This window comes from Pecten maximus, chromosome 6 (genome assembly GCF_902652985.1).
Source record: "Pecten maximus chromosome 6, xPecMax1.1, whole genome shotgun sequence".
NCBI lineage: Eukaryota > Metazoa > Mollusca > Bivalvia > Pectinida > Pectinidae > Pecten > Pecten maximus.
This window is the reverse complement of record NC_047020.1, coordinates 20885074-20911217: the sequence shown is the minus strand read 5'-3', so window position 1 is coordinate 20911217 and position 26144 is coordinate 20885074. Positions and strand designations below refer to the sequence as shown.

At 35.8% G+C, this 26144-nt stretch overlaps 1 protein-coding gene across 1 annotated transcript in view; it reads left to right on the top strand.

Moving 5' to 3' along the window:
- LOC117329209 (protocadherin Fat 1-like) overlaps positions 1 to 26144 on the top strand; it is a 154764-nt gene that overhangs the window by 14490 nt on the left and 114130 nt on the right. Inside the window, 2 exon segments of the mRNA XM_033887028.1 lie at positions 9033 to 11773; positions 11775 to 12396. Of these exon segments, the coding sequence (XP_033742919.1) occupies positions 9044 to 11773; positions 11775 to 12396 (3352 nt within the window). The 5' untranslated portion in view covers positions 9033 to 9043.

Sequence of the window (26144 nt, the reverse complement as noted above, 5' to 3'; positions counted from 1 at the left end):
AACTTTAGCACTTGGGAAGGAAATATGTTACTAAACTTTAACACTATATATATAGGGAATTAGAAGGGGCTCATTTAAGGATAAATACAGTACTAAACTTTTACATTAGGCGAGGGGGCTTATTAGAGGATGAATACACTGTATTATAATGGCACTGTTGAAAAGTACAGCTATATGTACTTTCTAAGATATGTCAAATCATGTCACTTTAATTTAATTATGTTAAATAGATCGAACTCATTGATATTATCAGGATATTTCTGTGATCAAAATTAAATTTCAATACTGTAAAATAAGAGCAGATATTTTACTTTGTATTCAAATAGCTTTATTGTCTGACCTTTTCTCTCTCATGTTGTGAAAATATAAAATTGAAATTAAACCACTTTAAAAACTTCTCCAGAATTTTACTTCAGTTGAAAAAAATGAATGGGAAGAAAACAAGTTTGGAGTAGGAGTGCTATGTATCGGTCGGTCGGTACACAGCTGTTGACCTAAATTTACAGGTAAATACAGGTGATAAACATCCTATAGGTGAGCTGGAGTCTCCAGTTTGAAATTGCCTGCAAGTACAAGTGATCAAAGTACACACCTGAGCGATAAACAGGTGAATTAGAAAAGACATGCTTTACCTTTGTTTGTATGTAGTCTACAGACACCTTTTTACATTGTAGTGTTGTTTGAATTCATTCACAGAATTACCATGATTGATACACATAGGCAGACATAAGATAATCTCTCTAGTTCTCTGTCTGAAATTTAGTGGGCAATTAAGTAATACATGTGCAAATGTACCTGGATTGTTAACTGCACACACTCTACTTAAAGCATATATACATGCATACGTAGGCAGTTTAGACAACAGCTATTGTATGATGATAAAGCCTTACCTGTCTTGTTTCCTACCTTTACACATGTAATTAAGCATTAGTTATCTCTAAACTCGGGGTTGTTGGCTTTAGATTGGTTAACCTGTTAGTTTCCTCCTTTAACCTGTAGTTGCCAATATACAAGTTAATAGGTAACAGTTGTTTGTGATTTACCTGTAATAGATGTTTGTGATTTACCTGTAATAGATGTTTGTGATTTACCTGTAATAGTTGTATGTGATTTACCTGTAAATTGGTGTATGCAATTAGTGTTAGTTCTAGATCTGTTAAATCAAGTTGTCAATACTTAAAATTGTTAACTCTGCATTAACTGTACAGTGGAAATAAATTTGCCTTATGCAAAAAGAAATGAAATATTATATGTTTGCACTAAAATTAAAAGGTAGATGGATTTTCTATTTTGCAAACTATTTTTAAACAGTGCCTCATGATATCTAAAATTCATGAAGAAAAATTAAATGGGGCAGTTTATAATTAGGAAAGTAAAACCTATGTTGTTCAAATATTTTGCTTTTACAGAAGCTTAGTGTTATATGGTAAAGAAATCAAATTAGCTATGTTAATGATTGTAATTATAAAAATATAAAAGACACTCGCTAAAATTTTCCAGATATGTCTCTTCTATCTCTGATGATTTGTCTTCGGCCTTTTCATAAAGAAAAAGATCAAAATTGATATATTTTCAGAGTTGATTTCAGAAGTGAAAGTGTCACTGTGATATTGGGATGACACCAATAATTATAGATTACCAGGTTAAATATATGTACCCGACACAGTTGTGACATGATGACATTTAATTTGACAAACTTATAAAGACTCCTTTAATAATACAAATTTGATGAGTTGTTGAATTCTGATTTTGAAAATCTGTCAAACATTACACATTTGCAGGAATTTCAATTTAACTTACTTAGCTGAAGGTTTGATACCAACATTTCGCTTTTGCAATAGGAGAAAGCATTAGGGCTATATATATATTTAAGTAAGTATAACTTAAGAGTTACTTTATGCTGTGATTAGACTTCCAAAATTGAAATTTTATAAACTGCTGATGTATGTGTATATATATGTCTGGAGATTGATGTTTGTTTACTAGGTTTCTCACTGTTCACCAGATGTCTCACTTGTTATATAAGTATATGTGTAGCGTCCACTGAAAAGCCAGGTATATCAGACCAGGTAGATAAAGGTAGATGGTGTTGATCAAGTACAGGTGTTGTGTATGCACATACATCGGAACACATCAGGTCGTAATTTACATACATACATCTACATAATGGCCGCATGTCCATATATCTTTATTTGAATTGTTGTTCAACATTTGACTTGTAAATTTTTACCATTCATGAAACCAACATAACACCTAGTTTTATCCAAAGTATACCTGATAATTTCAAGAGATGAATTGGAGTTAGACAATTTATTTAAGTTTACGACTTGTGTTTTCTGATTCATCTGCTGATATACGGTGCAAGTTCCAGTCTGTAAATGCACATACTGTTGTGCAAAAACTGAAATTGACATTAGAAATAGGATTTCAGTGTTACTCATCACAATGACATGTATATATAGTTGTGACGAGATTTTATCAGCCATACCACACCTGGGAGGAGGAGGACACTAATGATACAGGCAGACCTGTCGTTTTACCTGGAATTGGCACAGGTATTGATCCTTGAATGTAAGATTATATAAACTGTATGTAAATATCATTACTTGCGTCAATCTTCGCAGCAAGATTCTGTAAACCATACACAGGTATCTCTGGATACTGCCAGTGTAGCGACAGACTGAGACACCTGGATACTGCCGGTGTAGCGACAGACTGAGATACCTGGATACTGCCAGTGTAATGACTGACTGAGATACCTGGATACTGCCAGTGTAGCGACAGACTGAGATACCTGGATACTGCCAGTGTAGCGACAGACTGAGATACCTGGATACTGCCGGTGTAGCGACAGACTGAGATACCTGGATACTGCCAGTGTAGTGACAGACTGCTATAGGTATATGAAGGGACTGGCTTTTTTGATCGATAACAAAGTATAATGCGCAGTATATGCAATAAAATTATATCGGGTAAATTCTGCAGTCTGGCTGTGAGTTTCATCAGCTGATAATGATAAAGTATATCATTGTATATCGTCATCAAGTTTTATCAAATGGCTGCAAAAATGTTAAGACCTCAAATCCACACAGCATTAAAACGAGCTGTTCCAATGTAATTATTGACAAAAATCACTCTGGGATTCATTTGATGTGATGTTGATTTCTATCAAGTCTGCTTAATGCCAATTATAACAGCATATTTTCCTTCATTAACCATTGCAAGAGTAATGATTTTCTTTGAATTACATGTCATGAAATTCTCTCTTGAGACATTTCATTGGTGTTTTAATTTGCCCTATATATATACATATGCACTACCAAGTAGCATCCGGTGGTATATATTAAATAGGAATGGCATTTAATTTGACATCACTAAATCATCTTGATTTTTTACGTTTCCTGGTGAAGAAATTATTCAGAATGACTAGTTAATTGGATACAAGCTGTGTGTATGTCACAGATGTACATTAGTAATATAATAATTATTAGTAATTCATCAAAAATTTCAAAAAAGTGTCACACACAGTACTTTATAGAAGCTGGATGTGTCTGAATGTCATTTGACAAAATTCCGATTAATTATGAAACATTCTGAGTCAAAGAAATGCTTTTTTGATCTTTGCTGGTACATCCTTTAGGTGCTTGAGTGGCCTTGATAAAAATCTGCCTGGAGTTAGGTATGGGTGACGGCTGTTCCCTGCTTGTGCACAGATGTACATGTATATACCGTATATATAAAACAACATATAGGATGTAGTATAGCGACACATGAGAATTTTGATGCAGGTTTTTTCCATAAACAATCAGTTATCAGATTATATTACATACAGTTTATATATAACAGATTTGTTGCCAAGCTTTAATGGGTGACAGTGTGTGGCATCACTTGCGCTTATTATATTGTACATGGATACAACTAGAGAATGCTACACCTGTATAAAAATGCAGCATCTGACGAATTCTAGCTTGGAATAGGGTGCATATTCCATGTAACTGTCCTGTGCCACAAGTATTAGTACCACAAGAGAGACACATTCATGCGTTACTTTACGAGATATTTTCCCCACTCCTGAGTCTCTTTCTATTCCACATCATCAACAGAAACATGTATACAGATAGTTTTTGTCTAAGATTCATAACCAAGGAGTGGTTTTCCTTTGATTGCAATATCAAGGTCATTTATGTGCATTTTATTGGACTATAAGTCTAGTAGTTCTGCTTGTAACACCTGCACGAGCAAAAAATTGAGGTAAACCTCATTCCAACATACCTATCCGACTTCCATATTTATATATATGCTGTCAGTATGATGTTCCTGTCTTGTATCTCATACTTTACGAATGCACTATTCTGCGATATCGCCCGATCACTAGACACTTCCGAAGTACATGTTGTATAACGAAGAGACGTGTATCGATAACAGAAAACCTATCATTAGGGTCCCGCAGGTGTTCCGTGTTTCACGATTTTCAATTAATGAAATAACATCTCTAGGAGATATATATGCACCAATGTCAATGCTAGTAACAAGATTCTTATTAGGTCTTAGATCACAAACCTCATTGAGTAAAGGTTGTCATAGAAACAGGATGATCGTCTGTCAGCAAAAAAAATAATTATATTAAATTAGAATGGATATGCATGTATCAAAAGAACATACAACGAAACTTGATATTATCCAATACTAGTTAAGTCTTTGTTTCCTGTATTCTGTTCCCACACCTTTCCGTGTTTATGATTGCTCGTCAGCAATACCATATTTCTGTCACGTATAAGGACAGAAAAACCATGGAAATAAAATCTGCTTGGGATGTTGCCATGATGGATAAATTCTGAAAGGGAATATGTGGTAAGTGTGATTCCGACATGCTGTAGGAGTCCTATGTCTCGATAGGGTTACACTTGGAAGACTACGCACCTGTTGGAGGAAGTGATTAGGCCTGAAAATGAACAGGTGTATGATATCACCTTAAGGGCTTATTTGAAATATCGTTCAGGATTAATTTTCTCTAGTCCTGATTAATTTCACTGCTTTTACAAGCTTACTTCATCAAACCAGGTAGATTATATTTCGACTGATACCTGATGATGTAAATAGATCTATATGTAGACAGAGAAAAAAGAACTTTTTTTTGAAAATAACATTATTCTTGGTGTGTATAAAGTGTATATGATCATGTTGGCTAGAGTGACCTGCATGTAAATGATGAAAACTGACAAGAAACGAGTAAAATTATACTGACATTCAATCCTGCTTAATGCTGTACAAGATGCCAGAATATGTTTTAACTAAATTTTTGTATTTTTTTTCTGCTAATTCTAACATATTTCTATGAACAGAAAACCTTTATAAAACCATTATTACAAAAAAATCTTGCTGTAATATATATACCTACTTTGAAATAAGATAATACAAATTATTTTGTTTGGCCTAAATAGATATATACCATAGTGTGTGTATTGATTTTTTTTTGCCTCATTCCTTTCATTGACATAGTAGTCTTTGCTGGTACTGCTGTGTGTATCATCATATCATGACAAGGATTGGTTGGTTGGTTGGACTGATTGTGTCACTGGAGTTATATAGAACTGGGAGGAAAAGCTTTATTCAGGCATTGTCTGAGATACAGAACAGCTGGATGAGTCACACTTTTCCTTAAATAAATGTTGTCGTAGCAAGTTGAAATTGCTGCCATTAATTTCTGTATATTCACATTTTTGGAGTAATCACATGTGACAGGGCTATGTACTTCCACTGGCTAATGGCTTTGTACAAATTTAATGCTTTCTCCATACAAGGATTCGACATGTCAACATACATTTTGTATATATAGTGATTACCGATTTTGACTTTAAATGCTATTTAATTTGATGTAATTTTCATTGTGCTGTCATAATTTCAAAATGTTCCATGTTTGATTACCTTTTAGGATTTGTCTGCTTCTTTTGATCCCATGAATTAAAAAAAAAGTTATTGATTTTGAGAAATAATAATGAAGTAACTGTATTTATATCTGCAAATATTAGTACTTTTGTATCAATACACCCCGGTCCCCTCTCCCCTTTTATTAAATTGGGTAAGATTGTAAAAATGTAAAAATAAAAAAAAACAAAACAAAACAAAAAAAACAAAAAAACAAAGAGAGAGAAGGGGTGGGGGGGGGGGGGGGGGGGGGGGGGGGGTAGGTAGGGGGTAGGTAGGTGTCTTTGTCTTGTTCCCTGATGTTAAAGGAACATTTAGTCCCCACTTTAGAAGTAATAAATCTCTTGACATCTATCTCTGTATAACTTATAATTACCTGTAAAATGTTCAGCATTTTCCTTGAAATGTGGGTTTTTTGTCACTGACAGCTACGTACTACAGACTCATCAGTACCAAAAATGCATATTGTTGGGATTAAATGGAGTTGTTTGTCTCTAGATAAGTCTGGAAAACCAACATTAATGAAATATTGTCAAATTCCTTTGCCACACATACAGGTTCGTCAATATCTGGTTCGAATGTATGTGTGCACATGCCCATCTGTTTATCCGAGACACTAAGTGTGGCGGTGTCTGTTTTATGCATGCTGAAATCAATGCCTTCAAGCGAGTCATTGAGAACATCGTTCCATGTTTCTCTATCACTATATTTGTACCGTCTATTTTGGCATAAATTATGAGTTTTTGCGCAGCATCATAGTGTTACAGAGGAACACATTTTCCATCCTCGTGTGGCCTTTTCTGGCCAAATGAACGCGCCATATTATTCACGGCAGCAGCATATACTGTTGCAACATTTTTTAGATTTTTCGTTCATGCTAGGGAAAATAAACGAAAATTTGTAAATTTTTGGTTACAGTAATTTATACAACCAAACTGGGAATTTTGTTTTTTCTCAAAGTTCCGGAATTAAAAAAAAGAAGGGTCAGCATGATTTTCGAATGAGGGGAAACAATAATTTAATTTATGTATAAGGCCTGCCCATAAATAAGCCCCCCACTTTTACATTTTACTTTTACTGCTACACTAGGGAATGGGACTTATTAGAGGATATATGGTACATTTCTTTTTTGTGGACTGATCATGAAAACCCTTATGAATTCAGTAAAGCAGTTGATCAAGATTATCTTTATCGTTAATAGAATCTGATTGTCTATTGCACAAATTTTGCATTTTGCTTAGTGTAAAGAAGTTAATCAATAAACCAAGATTTTTGTTTTTTTTTGGTAAAGATGTGTTCTTGAAGTTCTGTAAGTTCCCATTATGCTAGACATCATACATGTATATATATGTACTCTATGCATACACAATATCTCATTTCTGATCAGAACTATATACTACTAGACATACACATCTCTAGATCTATACCCCTTTACAATATATCTCTGTCAAAATCAAGGTCATATTTAAGGACACATAAACCTAAGTAATCCAAAAAACCTTAAGAACTGCAAAAGAGGAAAATCATATTTCTGTAGGAAAAGCTGTGATAAAATAAACAGTTGGTTCAGAGATTTCCTCGTTAATTCACAGTTAAGTAATCTCTGCCAGTCTTGTATCCTAACAGAGGGGATCACAGTTTTTAGGGGATGAAAGATGATGTTTGAACCTGATTTCACTTTCTTGTTTAACTTTGTTATCAATCGAAAGGAAAATTTGCCAAATGATGATCCTTGTGGTATTTGGCACCTCTGATGTGTGGTATCATAACATATATTTAGGCTCTTCAGCCATGAGGACTTCTCAAGCCCAGTCGGAAGTCTTTACACCAATACACATGTACAATCAATGACTTGGTCGGCTAGACAGACTGGGTCATTGTGAAGCTTGCTATGACCAGATGTAGGGAAGTGCACTCAGGGCGTTTGATGTCTTTGATATAGGACCGCCCTCCGATATATTAATCAGTTTATTTGATGTGTCCCCACATACATACAAGGTCTATAGGTACAGAATGTGTTGTATACTGATTTACATGTTAAAATGTATGAAGGTCATCATTATGTGATAGAGACAGGGTCATACCTTAATGAAAATGATATCAAGTGGGGCATTATATTGTGGTATGGTAAGTACGAGTCCTTCAATTTGTCTTAATTGGGTAAACTTTCAAAATGGCACAAACGTTTTTATGATGCGTGTATTTTCTGTAATAATATACTGAGCCGTGTAATAAACCTATAGGGCCCACAACTCAAGGTGGGGCTGGGCTTATTATCAGGTTATGAAATTTCATTTTATGGAAATTTTACTCTAAGTAATAGATCTGTTTCAGCCTATTGCTCAGGCATCAGCTTTTTAAGATGTATATACAGTAAGCATATTTTCTTTCTAAATTTGAGAAACCTTTTTCCTGCTATCATTCTTCTAATTGACAATACTGGTGATCCAATCACTGTATTTGTAAATAAATCAAGGTTGTTTTTCACATATCAGAGTTGAAATAATGCTGTATTTATATTTGGTTAATTAAATGGGTTCAAACAGATAAGTACTGACTTCATTTAAGGAATAACAAACACTAAACAGATTATCTGATATCTATTGTTTTGTGGAGATATCGGAGGTTAACTGAGTACGTTGTGTGAGTGTGTACTCACCTTAGACAGAGTATCTGGTGGACATGTTTCTATCCAACTCTTATCGGTAATAAATGATTTATTTACATGCATGTAATAAATTAGAACTGGTGATTAATGGATTTGTAATGATTTGTCACAGCAGAAGAATAGTAAGATTTTGTAGGCGTTTTTGTGAGATATTGTATTTTCTAGTCCATTATGTTGGTGATTGTGTTATGGATATTAGAAGCGGAATAGGTAAAGTCATTACCACTGGTTTGTAGAGTACATTTAATATTATTACAAATGTGTTCTGCGGTAGGTCTACAAATGGCTCACACACAACAGAGCATTACTATGACACTTTGTTTAGTGGGATAAATGTTTGTAATTGGCTGGATATGTCAATTAAAAACAAAGATTAATGGAGGGAAATTTGAGATTTGTATTTTGCTACAAGCTAATTTGTTTCTTTTTTTCATTTCAGGTATGTGAAAAATGGGAGCAGTCAGGCAGTCAAAATGGTGTCGAAGAATTATGTTGCACACCATCTTTGTCATTGCCACGGCAATGCTAGGCATTGGCAATGGAGCTGCAGGAATCGCTATCGATGATACCTTCCAATTCACACATGCCACATATAATGCTACCATATATGAAAAGGCACCAGGCAAGACATATGTCACGTCATCGAGGAAGATGGGCATTTATTCAATGCGGACGACAGACGTCAGATATAAAATATTTGACGGAGATCGGCGAAGTCTGTTCAAAGCAGAAGAAAACAGAGTTGGTGATTTTCACTTTCTTAGGGTGAGGACACATTCAAGTTCCCATGGGGTACTAAATAGAGAGTTTGAGGATAGATATCATTTAAAGATTAAGGCCATTGGCCAGACTAACTCAGGGTCATCACTGACAGCTACTACAGATCTCATCATAACTGTTCTGGATAGAAACGATCTCAGTCCACTTTTTTACCCCGAGATCTATAACAAATCTGTGAGTGAGGATACACCATTACATTCCAGTGTGGTACAAGTGTTTGCGTTAGACAGTGATATTGGTATCAATAAAGAAATTTATTACAGTTTTAGGAAACGGACACGAACATTTGCTATTCATCCAACAACAGGGGTGATAACTCTAACACGACCTTTAAATGTTTTCGAGGAAAACGAATATCACCTTGATGTGATAGCAGAAGATAGGGGACCAAAACATCCAGATCTTAAACCAAAGAATTGCACTGTTAACATTGAGGTTTTGGAGGCAAACTTTCACGCTCCCCAGATAATAGTGCAACATTTACCAGCAGTTGTAGAGAACGGTAGTAAAGGAACAGTTTATGCTATAATTACAGTTACTGATGAGGACCAAGGGGACAAAGGGGTCATCAGTGATGTCTCAATTATTGATTCTGAAAATGTTGACCAGAGTTTGTTTAGAATTGAAGAAACATCCAACCCCAGTGAATATAACTTAGTTGTTTTGAAATCTTTAGATAAGGAAATAGCTCCAGATGGATATGACCTTGAAATTGAAGCGACTGATTCTGGGATTCCTCCAAAATCAATGAGAACAATGATTCATGTTGACATTTTGGATATCAACGATAATAAGCCTCTGTTTGAGAAAGATCAGTATGAGGCGAGTGTGGAAGAACTATATCCAATGGGAACATCAGTGCTATACTTGAAGGCTATGGATAAAGACTTCGGCCGAAATTCTGAGATAACTTACGCGATAGAATCAGGAAACGACAACAAATTATTTACCATTCACAAAGATACCGGGTTGATAAGTACATCTGCAAGACTTGATACTGAAACCGTTCCCGTGGTAACATTAGTGGTCAGTGCAGTAGATCACGGTCACCGAGGTTCCACAAGAAAAGGCAATACTGTGGTTAATATCACTGTCATTGACTGCAATGACAATGCTCCAGCATTCAATCTTTCTGACTCCATTATTCTCATGGAGGAGAATCTTCCGGTTGGAACCCAAGTAGCAACTATCACTGCCACAGATGCAGACCAAGGAGGTAATGGACGTGTCAGTTACTCCATTGCAAACATCAACTCTGTCCCTTTTGAAATCGATCACTTCACAGGAACAATTAAAACTACTGAGAGAATGGATTATGAGACCATGAGAAGAATTTACAAAGTAAAAGTCCGAGCCTCCGATTGGGGTACTCCATTCCGACGGGAAAGTGAGATTACTCTTGATATCCAGCTTACAAATATAAATGACAACATCCCAAGGTTTGAAAAGATGCAGTGCTCTGGTTATCTCTCAAGAGAGGCTCCAATTGGAACAGAACTTGCTGTCATCACTGCCATCGATTTTGACAATGACATCTTGACCTATCGAATAGAATCGGGCAATGATGATGGCTGTTTCGATATTTTACCTACAACTGGTACCCTTTTGTTAAACTGCTCCATGGAAGATGAACCTGAAAATGAAAAGAGAGTCACTGTGGTAGCTACAGATGGAAACTTTGTTTCTAGCGAGTCCAGTATGCAAATAACGCTGGTAAACAACCGTCAAAATTCTCAACTGTCCAATAGTGATGCTAATGTTAGGTGTCAGCCCACCAATGTGTCTCATGAACTGGCAAAACAGGTGCAGATCATGCGTGAAAATAACCAGCCTCTCGCAGACGAATCCACGACACAGTTAAATATCAATCCTAACATTTATGACCCTACATTCAGTTCAACACAGGTCACTATTTTGGATATCTCGGAAGGAGTTGAGGTTGGTACGTCTATTTTGACAGTACAAGCTGATGATGCTGACCCTGGTTTTAATGGGAGGTTAAACTTTGTTATCCTGGATGGAGACCCACACAATCAATTTGATATTGAACCAAATAAAGGACAGCTCACAGTCATCTCCAAACTTGACCGTGAATCCATTCCAAAATATGACCTTGAAATTATGGCCATTGACCAAGCAGATGAGGGGTCTCAAAGGTCATCCACCATTCTCATTTCTGTGAATTTACTTGATGAAAATGATAATCCTCCAATCTTCGAGGAGGGTTTTAATGAGATCAATGGAAACAACAAGGTTCATATATCTGAAAATATCCTCGTCAATGCTACCATTTCGCAGCTGATTGCACATGATCGAGATCTAGGAGTAAATGGTAAGGTGATGTATTCTTTAGGAACAAATATCAATAAGTTTTCTATTGATGCCGACAGTGGCATTGTCAAGGATTGCTCAGTCACTTGATAGAGAGGAGATGGCAGTGTACTACTTGCCAGTTGTGGCCTCAGATAAGGGCGAAAAACCCCTATCTTCCACTACGACTCTCACCATTGCCCTCGATGATGTAAACGATGAAGTTCCAAAATTTATTCCAGACCATTATGACCTTAAGATTCGTGAGGATTTACCTATTGGTACTGTGGTTACCATAGTGAAAGCGGAGGATCCAGACCAAGGTGATAATGGCAAAGTCGCCTACAGACTAACCTATGGAACAGAGGATAAATTTGAAATTGACGAACTTACTGGTGTGATCAGAATCTTGGACAGTCTTGATTTTGAATCTCAGCAGATCTATAATATCAGTGCTGTAGCGGAGGATGGGGGTGGTTTGGTTTCGGCCTGTTTCATTAATATAGAAGTCATAGATGTAAATGAAAATCTGGAGCCTCCTGTGTTCTCATCTTATTGTGAAACCGGGTTTGTTCAAGAAAACCGTCCAGTTGGAGTTTTTGTTCTGCAAGTGAGCGCTAGTGATGCAGATTCTGAAATAGATCCAAGGAATTTTTTAACATACTCCATCCGTGATGGATCAGGCCTGGGACGTTTTACAATAGACAACAATGGTAAGTACCCATTTATAAGAAGCTTTGATTTAGGCAGGTGGCCTTTTTATGGAAACGGAAACAGGGCTGTCTTTACTGGCAGGCTTGGTGGCCTTAAATGACAGGTTCAACTAGCTTTATATATTGGTTTTAATGTGATAGTACATGCTATTTTACATAATACAATTCCTCATGACAGTAGTGTACATGTTTATATTATATACAAATACTTCAGGCAAGAGAGATAAGGTCTATAAAACTACATATTGACCCTGAGGGGAATCTGTATTGAATAATTCATTGAGTCAGTAGATGTCATAACATTGATGAATTGTACTTTTGATAGATAGGATATTAGTATTTTATATACCGTGTTTAATGACAAAGAAAACAGCACTAGCTACTGTTAAGGAGGAAAAATACGAACATTTGATTGAAGTTGTCAACATGACACCCGCGCACCTGTGCTTCAGTATAACTCTGGGGGTTAGTTCAATAAATAACCTCATATGTCATTACAGTGATTTATATATCCTAGTTATACCAAGCTCAAATTGCCCACCCAGTTTATGTGATTGGATCTCATTACTACTAGTATGAGATAGGTGACAGGAACCATAACCTTCTTGTACATTTGTATATGATCATGATAGGCCTATTGTCACCCTGGGTGCGATTCCCAATTCTTGAGCCAATTACTGTCTTCAGTTTTGTAATTTTTTTGGAGGTCTATTCAGGGTATACAAATCACTGCTATGGTAGAAGTTCTACAGGTGTGATTTGACAGGTAATACAGGTAATTCCAGGCCCTAACAGGTATATCTTTTTACCCCTTTTGTCCTTATAACAGAACTTATTAAGCTGGCTGTTGGACCCCTTAGGTGGATCTTTGGTAGCTATAGCTTAAGTCTATCATATATGTATGATACTATCATTTAACCATTGAAATAGAATGGTGTGACTTTAAGGATTTAGAGTTGCTTCAGCAGCTGTGGTTGTGATTTTCTTGCATCTCAAACAGCATGACCCATGCTAGACTGCATTTGAACAGCCATTACCCATTGACTTCTAACAGCAAGCAATACGTCGATCCATGCTAGACTCAGGCCATGTTAGACTTGGGACTGTGGGCTAATCATTCTAGGCCAAGAAATGAACAGCAATAACCCATTCTTGGGCCATACACAGCAATAACCCATTAAAGGGTCAGACCCAGCAACAATCCATTCTAGTGCCAGACACAGCAATAACCCATTCTAGGCCCAGAAATGAACAGCAATAACCCATTCTTGGGCCATACACAGCATCAACCCATTATAGGGTCAGACACAGCAACAACCCATTCTAGGGTCAGACACAACAACAAACCATTCTTGGGCCATACACAGCAATAACCCATTCTAGGGTCAGACACAGCAATAACCCATTCTAGGGTCAGACACAGCAACAAACCATTCTTGGGCCATACACAGCAATAACCCATTCTAGGGTCAGACACAGCAATAACCCATTCTAGGGTCAGACACAGCAACAAACCATTCTAGGGTCAGACACAGCAACAAACCATTCTTGGGCCATACACAGCAATAACCCATTCTAGGGTCAGACACAGCAATAACCCATTCTAGGGTCAGACACAGCAACAACCCATTCTAGGGCCAGACACAGCAACAACCCATTCTAGGCCCAGAAATGAACAGCAATAACCCATTCTTGGGCCATACACAGCAATAACCCATTATAGGGTCAGACACAGCAATAACCCATTCTAGGGCCATACACAGCAATAACCCATTCTAGGGCCATACACAGCAACAACCCATTCTAGGCCCAGAAATGAACAGCAACAACCCATTCTAGGGTCAGACACAGCAATAACCAATTCTAGGGTCAGACAGCAATAACCAATTCTAGGCCCAGAAATGAACAGCAATAACCCATTCTAGGGTCAGACACGGCAATAACCCATTCTAGGGTCAGACACGGCAATAACCCATTCTAGGGTCAGACACGGCAATAACCTATTCTAGGGTCAGACACGGCAATAACCCATTCTAGGGTCAGACAGCAATAACTCATTCTAGGGTCAGACACAGCAACAACCCATTCTAGGCCCAGAAATGAACAGCAATAACCCATTCTAGGGTCAGACACGGCAATAACCCATTCTAGGGTCAGACACGGCAATAACCAATTCTAGGCCCAGAAATGAACAGCAATAACCCATTCTAGGGTCAGACACGGCAATAACCCATTCTAGGGTCAGACAGCAATAACCAATTCTAGGCCCAGAAATGAACAGCAATAACCCATTCTAGGGTCAGACACGGCAATAACCCATTCTAGGGTCAGACACAGCAATAACCCATTCTAGGGTCAGACACGGCAATAACCCATTCTAGGGTCAGACACAGCAATAACCCATTCTAGGCCTAGAAATGAACAGCAATAACCCATGCTAGGGCCATACACAGCAATAACCCTTTCAAAGGCTATATACAGCAATAACCCATTCAAGGGCCATACACAGCAATAACCCATTCATGGGCCGGACACAGCAATAACCCATTCTAGGGCCATACACAGCAATAAGCCATTCTAGGGCCATACACAGCAATAACCCATTCTAGGGCCATACACAGCAATAACCCATTCTAGGGCCATACACAGCAATAACCCATACTAGATTTGGAAATCAAGTGAGGGTAGTGGCAGATGGCAATGAAATGCAATAACCAATGCTAGCCTCGACGACAGATTACCTTTGGTAGACTCACGATGAGATCACCTGCACACCAGACTTGACCAGCATTATTATAATGTCTCAAACAGGATGAAGTCATGAATTTATTTTTCAGCTAATTATATAATGTGCTATAGAAGAAAAATAAATCAATGTAACATTTTTATGTAAAAGAGAAATAGCGGGTTTTCTCAGTATCGGGCTAACATTTAGTAACATCACAACCTCTGCTTGCACTTTACAGCTGACGCATAATGTAATTGTATCCACTTCTTGATCAGACACAATTGTTTAGACATATATTTGTCTTTCCTATCTTTTCTAGCGAATAATTTTGTCATTTCTGTTTATACTTTCTTTGTACAGTGCACCTATTCATTCAGTGATCACAAGTTTATGACGGAGAGATTATATAAAAAAAAAAAACCCTTGTATGTATAAACTTTAAAAGGAAGGATTTATGATTTGAAGGTGCTCTGGGCAATAAACATTCATAAATGATAGATACTTCTGTCAATGTTTCTGATAAGAATTGTTAAAAAAAGACCTTAAGGCCCCTTCTTTTACTTTACCTCATTCAGTATTCAGTACTTTTTAATTATTTATCTCTTGGTGATGAAAAGAATATACAAGTTAAATCGACTATACTTCCGGCATTAAACTTTTCTCCTTCCTTGATGTAGCTTTTATACCATTGTGTATAAATATATACATGATTATTTCTGGCTGAAGTAATATCAGACATTAAAAAGGTATTAAATCCATCAAATTGAATAAAATTTATTCTTGAATTTAAGAATGTTGTGCCACACACAGCCAGGTTTAGTTTGATTTTAGTAGCACTCAGTCCGTGATGATTGGACTGTAATTAATGAATAGGATCATTTCTCTGTTGGGTTGATTTATTGCGTGTAGCGTATTAGTACATCTAGTCGTATGTACGGTGTGTCACAAGTTATTTCAATTATATATATCTGTCCTTAGAAAGGACAAACACGGGTTAAAGGGTGACCAGAATGACTACAGTGTCCATGATAATCATGATGGAAGGTGCGATGTGTGAGCTATATAGATGAGCTATGTGGCTGAGTAAATTTCTCATCATCTGACAGACATGCCTACACTCTAAGGCTCCAGAGAAGTAGTCAATGTCAACACGAATACCAACAGGTAGTAACGTAATCTCTACACTGAAACAAAAGAGCAGAGACACGCAGCATGGAGTTAAGACACTCCTTAAATCAAACAGGTACATTGTCTGGACATACTGTCGCGAGCTTGACAGCAGATACAGACCTCAGTTTTGTTTTTTACTTGTGTCCGTTGTCAGAACATGCAGTGTTGTAGGATGAGCGTCTAGTAACACTATCCTAGTCGTGTGAGTTACTTCTTGGTCGACTAGGGTTTGAAAACTACACAATACGCCGCTTATAGACGAGTACTAGTGTCCATTGTCCTGCAGTGATGAAAGTCCACTGGTCTGTTGAATTGGCCAAGGGAGCAAATCTTTGACCTTTCCTAACCCTCAAGTTTGGCTCGTACCCCATAAAGGCAGGTGACAGGGATCAAGTTTTCAGCTCATTGTTGAAGACTACACCCATGCTACAATGTATATTATAAACTGTGGTCGCACTGAAATGAAAAAAAAAATTTCAAAAGGAATTGTGTCCTTGTTTACTCGATTGGTCTTTGCTTTGGTTTGACCTTCTATCTTCTCTTGTCGGTTCACGGGTTGATTTGATTTTGGAAGTGTCATTGGTTTATGTCCTATGATGTTACTTTACTGCGACATATTGTAACTCTATTACAAAAGAGTTCAGACTCACACTAAGAAACTATTTAACAGCCAAAACTTGAACACAGACCAAAGAAGTAACATGTTAGGTACATAGTTCGGCAGGATATATATGCTTAATGGTGTACATGGTATCTGACAGGTGATGGATGATCATGATATTGTAAAGAAATGTTTATTTTTAGGTATAAGTCGGATCATAAATCATGGAAACAAATTAATATAAACACTTGACTTGCAGGTCTTAACAATATTTAAGGATTGATGATAAAGTATTTATCTTGATTGATGTACAATATATTCTAAAGCTATTAGGAAAGTACACTCTGAATAAACGTTTAAAGCCCTTTTTATCCCATAACTTTTATACAAATGTATGATAAACTTCAAAAATTATCTTTTTTGTAAGTTGCTCCAGGTTTAACTTTTGATTTTTGTGTCAAAATAAAATTCTATGTACCATATGTAAATGTGATGTTGAAAAATATGTGAAACATGCCATGTTTTTTTATTTCATTTTAGACTATTAAACAATTCTATGGACTGAAAAGTATAATTGATTTTGAAAATGCGCTAAAAAATTTTCAGAGGTTTATTAGGTTCCGCTCTGTACATGCATAAAAACATACAAATATCTGCATTTCTCGATTTCTCTGTATTACCTAGCTACATTCTAAATATATATAGTAAGAATGTGACTGTACAGTATCAAACAATCCTCTACAACTGTGGTGTGTGCCTCTTAGCATAAGGCTATGCTCTCTGTTATAAACGTGCTCCTGTATTTCGACTGCTGAAGGTTGCCATTCCAAGTCATGCCATGCAAATGGATTAGTTGCTATCTCCCACACAACTGCTCATTGATAGGGGGACAAAAAACCAGCCAGCCCAGACAATAGGGAACACGATCAACTCACTGATACAGGGAAACCAGAGATACAGAACTTCTCTTCATTGAAATATTTCAAATTATTCAAATTGTTCACTCGCATACAGTCCTAGTTTTCACTTGTGTTCTCTCTAATAGACATTGTATTACAAATTGCTAAATTTGTTTCACATTTTGTTTTTTTGCTACATTAAAGTCCCGCCACATAAACTGATCACATTTGGCATTTCATTTGATTTTTTTTCCCATGGAGAAAAACGTCCCAAGGTACTATATGTTTGTAGGATGTAAACCGATGTTATTTGATCGGACGCTTATTAGTTATGAAATACAAAATTTGCACAAATTTGCAGGAGTCATATGTCAAACTGTCGGTTGACCCACTGTGACCCAGGAAACAGTGATTTAATATTGCAGTGCTGGGGTGTTTTGACTTTTTCTACTCTACCTGTTCCCAGGGTATGTGAATGATATGACCTTTGATGTTGACCTTTTTACATGATGATAAGCTTTAAAGCCTGTTGAGGGGGTTGTCATATTAACCCATCACTATGACGATATGGCGATGGGTCCCTTGGTGACCAATGGTGTGTCAGAACGAAACAGGTCTTGTCTCTCAATGATTAAGGAGACTATACTCATTCCTAATTTTGACAGAGTTCTGTAAAATTGCTTTGTATGCAAGAACAGAGGCATACAGGAGACAATAATTAATTTCTGTGTACATGGTACATTGCCTTGAAAGTTTTGTTATGGGGCAGTGTTTCTATAGATATAAGACATGAAACACTTCAGTCTGACTAGCTTCTCATTGGGAAGCATGCAGGCGTCTTACAGGATAGAGGTCAAAGGGGTTTAAAATGTAAATAAATCACTTATGATGTCTAACAGACATTAAGTTCTTCTACAAGAAAAAAAAACTGATATAAACAAGGAGAAGTGCCAATTTCTACAATGATGCTATGTAATAATGGAAGAAGATAATTCAATCTGAAGTTGATGAAATAAAGTTATGAGTTATAGAAGGTATAAATTTGAGTGATTGTGAGGTTAAAGACCACAAAAGGGAACTGGTAGTAGCTAGTACTAATCTCCATCTGGTTGTACTTAGAAGAATTGTCCATCTCCTTCATTTCTATGATAATAAACCTAGTGAACTTCTTCAGTTCCAGTTCGGTGTTTTGATGGATAATAGATTTATTTTTATAGGCTAAACCCAAATTACTTAAATGTATTGCTGTTGTATTCACCAGTGATATATATCTCTGCCTTTTCCCTCTGAATCCGCATTAATTATAAGTTTATATCTATTTCACTTTTATACCTTCCTTGTTCTGATCTTTGAAATTGTTTATGGGAGTTTTTAATAATAATGATAAATAAAAAAAAACGTACATTAAAACTGACATTTTGGTGTTTAATCTCCAAAAATGATCCATGAGGCACATGTTAGGTATAAAAGTAGATTTTATGTATCGATAGTGACTGTAATACACATCAGTGTGTTTGGGGTAGTTATTAGAATACCTAATAATATTGATGTTTCCTAGGATACCGGGGTAGTTATAGAATCCTTAATAGTATTGATGTTTCCTAGGATACCAGCCAACTTAATAGATGTTTTAATGGGAAAGAAACTTTGATGAAAGTTTAAAAACAAACTCAAAAATACATACTATCTGCCGTTAGAGTGCACAGTGACACTGTAAAAAGTTATGGTTTATTGATGGGATATTTTAACTTACGTGCATATAGTTGACAAAACTAATTTGACATGCAGATGATACTAAACCCACACAGTTTGTATGGTAAAGTCAAGAAGTTAATGTACGAAAAATAACACGAGACAACCGAAAGTTTTGTTTTGGTTGGCCTTTATTATGCAATCTTGACAACATATAATATATACATATGACTCATGACAACCATACAGTTTGTATGCCTTGGCCTTAATTGGGCTAATCTTGACGAGCATTGTTAGGGAACATGTGATAACTCCAGAAGCAATGCATACCACTTCCTTGCACCTGCAGGGAGGCTGGATGCCCCCTGTCACCCCCTCATTAACTAATGGACCCAACATTCATTGATAAAGATTAGCTCAAATCTCATCCACAGGGGGCAAAGAGTGGTGAGGAAAAAAATTGTGGTTAAATAAAATGAAACATTTCATGGGGTATTTATTCTTGTCTTTTTAGGTTCATGGTAATTTGTAAAAGCACATGTAGAAATAATGTGTGCCCGCTGTTTCTATTCCCTGGTGTAGACGGAGTCTGCTTGGGGCATACCAGAGTTTAATCCTTCTATATATCATTTTCATGAGGCCATTGTACAAATAAAGAACCCTCTATCAGATTGAAAAAAATAAGGGAGGAGGAAGTGGGAACTGTTGAAAGAGGTATTTCATCAACGTTTAGAACACCTAGCTAACATATACCTTACAGTATACTCATATACTTCAATATTATTTTATTGATCAAACTCATGCATGCAAAAACAATGAAGGAGGTAGGAATTTATTTTACAGAAACTTAACACCCTCACAAAGTTTAGCATTTGCCAGTTCACTTCAGTTTAAGTGGATATCCTTAGTATATAATTTCTGCCCACTTGAATAAGCAACGGATCATGAAATCTAAGGGTTAACAGGCTAGGCCTATATGTACTGGACCCGTTATCAAATCTGTAAAGCACACTGCCAAAATGTTTTGATTGAATCAAACTTTTAGCACATATATGTATTGTATATAAATTACCTTTGAAAGCTTTCTATAAATCACAAATTGTCACAGAGAACACTTGAGGTGATTTAATTTGGCTTGTAGGAAAATAGATTTGAAGCTGAGGGGCGATAAGTACCGCTCCATAGGGTCTTTAACTGGCATGGCCACATACACCGAAATTTCATGGTCTAGAAAGTAAACCTCTGGTGGTAAACACTACATTAAAATTGGAGCATTATGTACATTTATCTTTAGAGAATATCTGTTGTACATTCTGACTAAATTGTACTGAAGTGAACATTTAATGGATTATGTTTCTGCTTCATAGGGTATATATGTTTGTCTTTGAAGCTGTAGGTATACTTTTGTATAATTATTATACTTAATTCATAATTCCCTTTGAACTTTGGATTTTTTATTTATATTGGTGTAAATACATTATGTCATGACTTCATTAAGGGACATATATACTTCAGTTATGAAAATAGAAATTATGCGTTTGATAGTTATACTAGTACACTGCTTCCATGATTATTTTGGTCGGTAAAACTATATCCATGCATGTGTTTCTATATTTTATATGTACTACTTTAATTTGGAAAACAACAGGATTTCGAAGGAACACTAATACCTGTGCGTGTATTTTAGGATTAAAACAACAAAAATAAAAGTCCTCAATACGTTCTAATTAAAAGATATGTATATAATACTGTACACTTGATATTAGTTTTATATATTTAGAGTTAGCTCCCCTTGAAAACTTTAAGATATAAATTACATTATAATTTGACACATCAGAATATTAATTATCATTGTTGTTTAGTACTACTGTTGGAATATTCATGTAGAACTTTCAATTTTTTGCTTAACAATTCAATTATGAACCAAGTTAATATAAGCAATCATTCATAAGAGTTCAGAGTTTTGAATTGAGCTCTTTCCAAAAGGAGATACAAAATCCTTGAATTATGAGAAATAGATAATTATACACTGACATTAACATAATGCCCATATTGAATTTTACCCAGACATAGAAGCTGATATGAGTATAGGTACATTTACAGACCTATTTCTCAACTTACTGACCATGACAAATTTTATACTTGTAGAGCCTGTATATTCTAGGTCAAGGATGTGCTTTTAATTGAGGCAGTGATCTATACCTTCAATGAGAAAGCCTAAGCACCCAAACGATACAGATAATTATAGATTCCTTGTCGTTTTCTTGCACATAAAATTTCTTATTTGATGTGAGTGGGTGAACCGTCTACCTGACCTGGGACAAAAACACCTTTCGATAGATCACATGGCCTTCACATCAAGGGCCTACAGCATAAATATATACTTGTATGTTTCATGAATGAAATTTAAACTTGGGGTGACGCTGGCTTGGAAATAAATTAGCATTTTACATTGAAAGTGTTGTGTTGTGGCCGAGAGTGGAGTTTTTGGGTTCCCTTCGTTCATTCATAATCACAAAGCACACGTTGGGTTATCTGTCGGACAAATCAGAACTTGTCTGTGGTTTTCCTGTAAGTCAACAACATCATTAAAGTTACTATACACTGTCATTTATAAGTAGGAACATCATGTTTAGATATGATGTTTGCGTCAAAAACAGACTGGTGTCTGCATGTCATACACCTAGGATTGGCCATTATATCAGCAATATTTACATATACAGTATTAGATATATTCAAGTAAACCTACGATTGATTATGACAGCAGACAAGCAAGTCAATATATAAAATATATTGTACCGTAATTGACTAGCAATAAGCCCACTCTGGCTGTAAAGTTCTTGTAGCAAGATCAATGTTAACAAATTTGTTTTCTAAGGTAGCATATAAATGTTTGAAATGAATTTAATTTTACAGCTCATGTCAACTCTCTGGAGAAAAGGTTCATCTGAAGGGGAAAAAAGAAATATTCGAAAAAATATAAGAAAATCCACTTTTATTTTGAAAAAGATGTATTATATAACATATTCATTACAGTGAATTAAACCCTTGAAATGTTAATTTTCTCACAATTAGAAGAATATCCTTTTTTGGAATTTCCTTTATAAAGTTAAAAGTTTGTATTAAAATTCTTAACCACACCTAATTAGGGCTGACAGATGTATTGTACAGTATGGAGGACAGGAAGTTGGATTAACTTTGGGATATTTTTCTGTCATATATTACCTGTGATGTACCTGAGTATACAGGGATTTGCTTACCTGTGACAGGTGGTATAGAGGTAGAGCAGAAACAGGATATACCACCTATGTATGAACGGAAGGGAGTGCTCTTTTATTTAAGATTGGCAAATAAAGATCTGACCACAGTTATATCATCCTTGTTCTAATACACAAGACCTCTCACGGCCCACACATATATATATGGACATACCTGTTGATGTCAAATTCTTCTAGATAGCCGCTGTTTACTTTAATTTCTATTCTCAGCTTATTTAATCATCATACAGAAGTTTTCTGAAAGCTCTTTTTAGAACTTATGCAATATAACACTTTGGAAATTTCACTGTCTATATTTAACGCTTATCCAGGTTTCCCTTCTTCGCCTGTACTTTTAAGTAATTTTCATTTTCTCAGTAGCAATGTATCCTTGATTTGAACATGCTGTTTAATTATTGTTAAGCCAGAGTTCATGATAATGGGAAATTGCTGATTTGAAGTAAGTCTTTTGACCTCGACTCCATCAGTGATTGAAAGTTTAAAAAAAAACCCATTATATTCAATTTATTAAAGGAAGACTTAGTGAAGTTGTTACAATGAATTATATCTGGATCATTGCTTTGACGAACTTTGATATAAACAACATGAGTAGTTGGTATACCTTATATACAGAGAGGATTAATGGTTGACACGTGCTACAGTAATCACTTGCTCTTTCAAAATCCTTGCGGGGATCGATCGGTTCAAAGCAGTGACCTTCATTAAAAGTAAACAAAATGTTATAATTGAGGGTGTTTGTTGTGTTTATTAGTATCAGAGGTATGTTTGTGATATGTGTACATGTAATGATCACCCCTGGAGGATGTTAGTCCACAGTATAAGCTTTATGGTTTTGGGTAGGCCTCCCGACACTAATCTTCCAAACATTCAACCATAATATTTCTACAGAGCATCACATTTCTGACCTGACTGTTTTGATTGAGAGGTTAATTTTTTCTAGCTATGTTACAAATGTTTGAAATCCTAACCCTGGGCTGGTGTGTGGCTAATGAAGTGTGCTCAAGGTATATTCAAACGGGTAAAATCTGGTTCACCAAGATGTTTTGACACCTGAATGAACAGCCATAATTTGACATGTAACCAGGCATATGGATCACATTGAGGGGGGCAATACCATATTCTGTGGTCGGGTGACAGGGGTTGTTCGGTACAGTTTTAAACTGATTTAAAAACACCTTGTCATCTTGTACCTTGTATATTGTTTGGGCTCTGTAAAGGATTGGTGTAAGATTTATCAATTATACATACACCTAACCACAATTTTCAAATTAGAAAGCTTCTGGTTTCCTTTTGTAATCAAGGGAAAGTGATGTCAGTAAAATGCTCTTGAAAATTCTGTGCTATTCAAAATCTTTTCTGAAAGGTAGTAAAATAACTTTATTGCTCCAATTAAATACATTACTAAATAAAATACATAGTCCAAATTATAGCCATGCCACTTATAAGACCATTTTTGAAACAAACATTTTCAAACTTCAAAGATAAAACTTGCGATCACTTCAATAAGTTGAAAACCATAGCCTTTTACTCATTTACGTCCATTTTATTGTATTCTCAGAACATTTTATAAAGAAAGAAAGAAAAAAAGAAAAAAAAAAATGAGGCTAAATTTTGTCCAAACTACAGTTAAGTGGCAACTTTGCTTGAACCGTATATATTTAACTGCTGTCTCAAATTAATCAGTCTGTATTTCGATCGTGTCTACATTTTTGCAGACACTTTTACTTTGATTTCACTCTATGGGATTACACAAGCTTTTTGTCCAATATATATGTCCAAATATACATGAAGACATTCCAACATTATTGCTAGCGCTATTGCCATTGATTCTGTCCAGACTTTTACCCTTAAGTCTCCCGCCCCAACACACCTTGGTCATGTCAGGCACATGAGGAATATTTTATACACAGAATTTAATGACTGTCTGTTTTAACCCAGTTTGTAAATAAAAATACAAAACCCTTGTAATATACTTGTGCATCTGGCTTTTACCATTGATTGAGAGTTGTAGATACACCATCAGTCAGGCTTGTAAATTTACAACACAGAAACAAAATATTTATATTCTGTGATAACGTACATACAAGCCCTTCTGGTATATATATATAAATACCTACCAGCCAATGTTACTCTCAAAAGGAGATATAAGCAGGCCTCAATATATGATTTTTCAAAGAAGTATGATCTTGATCATTGAATTTTAATTATAGTTTTCCATTTCATTGTATTTATCATTATTCTGTTATTGATAGATTTTACAGTCATTATTTTTGAGTGATTTTGTGTTTTTCCAGATACCATCAAATTTTATTATGCAAAAGAATCTGGTGTCCTATTTCCATCTTTACAGTAAAATGATTTTCCTTGATATCTTAGCATGTAAAATGCCCTATCTATTACTCAGACTTTATTTCCCTGGTATCAATCTTTGGTTCGTAGCTGTATTTTTGTAGTTTAAACAACAGTCGTTTAAAATGCTGTAAAAATTCATTTTTATCCCCGGGGATACTCATAATGGCTAGGAAACAGTGAGAGCTGAAGCTCATAAAGGCAGTGAAGGGATTGTGTTTGATACAAATGGGTTTGTTTTTCTGCTATTGTGTGGTAGGCCATATAGTGATCGATGTAAGATCATTGATTAGCCTTACAGCACCTGCTGTGAATGTAGGTCAAACTGGAGAATTCATTAATCACTTTCTGGTCTGAGGAGTGAAACTCCTCAATAATGACCCATGTCCATACTGGAAAAATATGTCCCATGTATCACATCCCTCATTTTTATTTGCAGTGAAACCTCTATATTATGACCCTTTAAGTTTATGGAACGTTAAACTTCTCTGAAGGACCCTTGTCAATATATACAGTAAAACCCCTATATAGCGACCCTCTTTTATGCGACATAAAACCTCCCAGAAGGACCCTTTTCAATATATACAGTAAAACCTGTATAATGACAGGCCTCATCTAAAACAATATGTATATGTAATTACCTTCATCAAGTAAAGTGGTCTCATTTATATACAATAAAACCTAGTTAACTGTCAGAAATTTACCATTATTGTGTCAATTTGTAAATTAAGAATCATGATCTATCTTTCATATTTGGTTATTATAAAATTTGGGCTACATGTTAAAAGCGTGTACCTCTAGTTTAATTAGATATTGTGTAATCGATTACCATCATGAAAATGCCTCAGAATATTTTGGGAGGTTTCAATGCAACTTGTTTTGCACAGAATTATTTAAATATAATCGGTCTGCTTCATACTGACAATGTTTGTGTGTTCTTTATCGCCTGGTAGCCACCTTAAGGACATATGGGTACCAATTTGAGACCACCAGTATTTTTGTTATTCACTGTACTTCAAAGTAATGAGGAA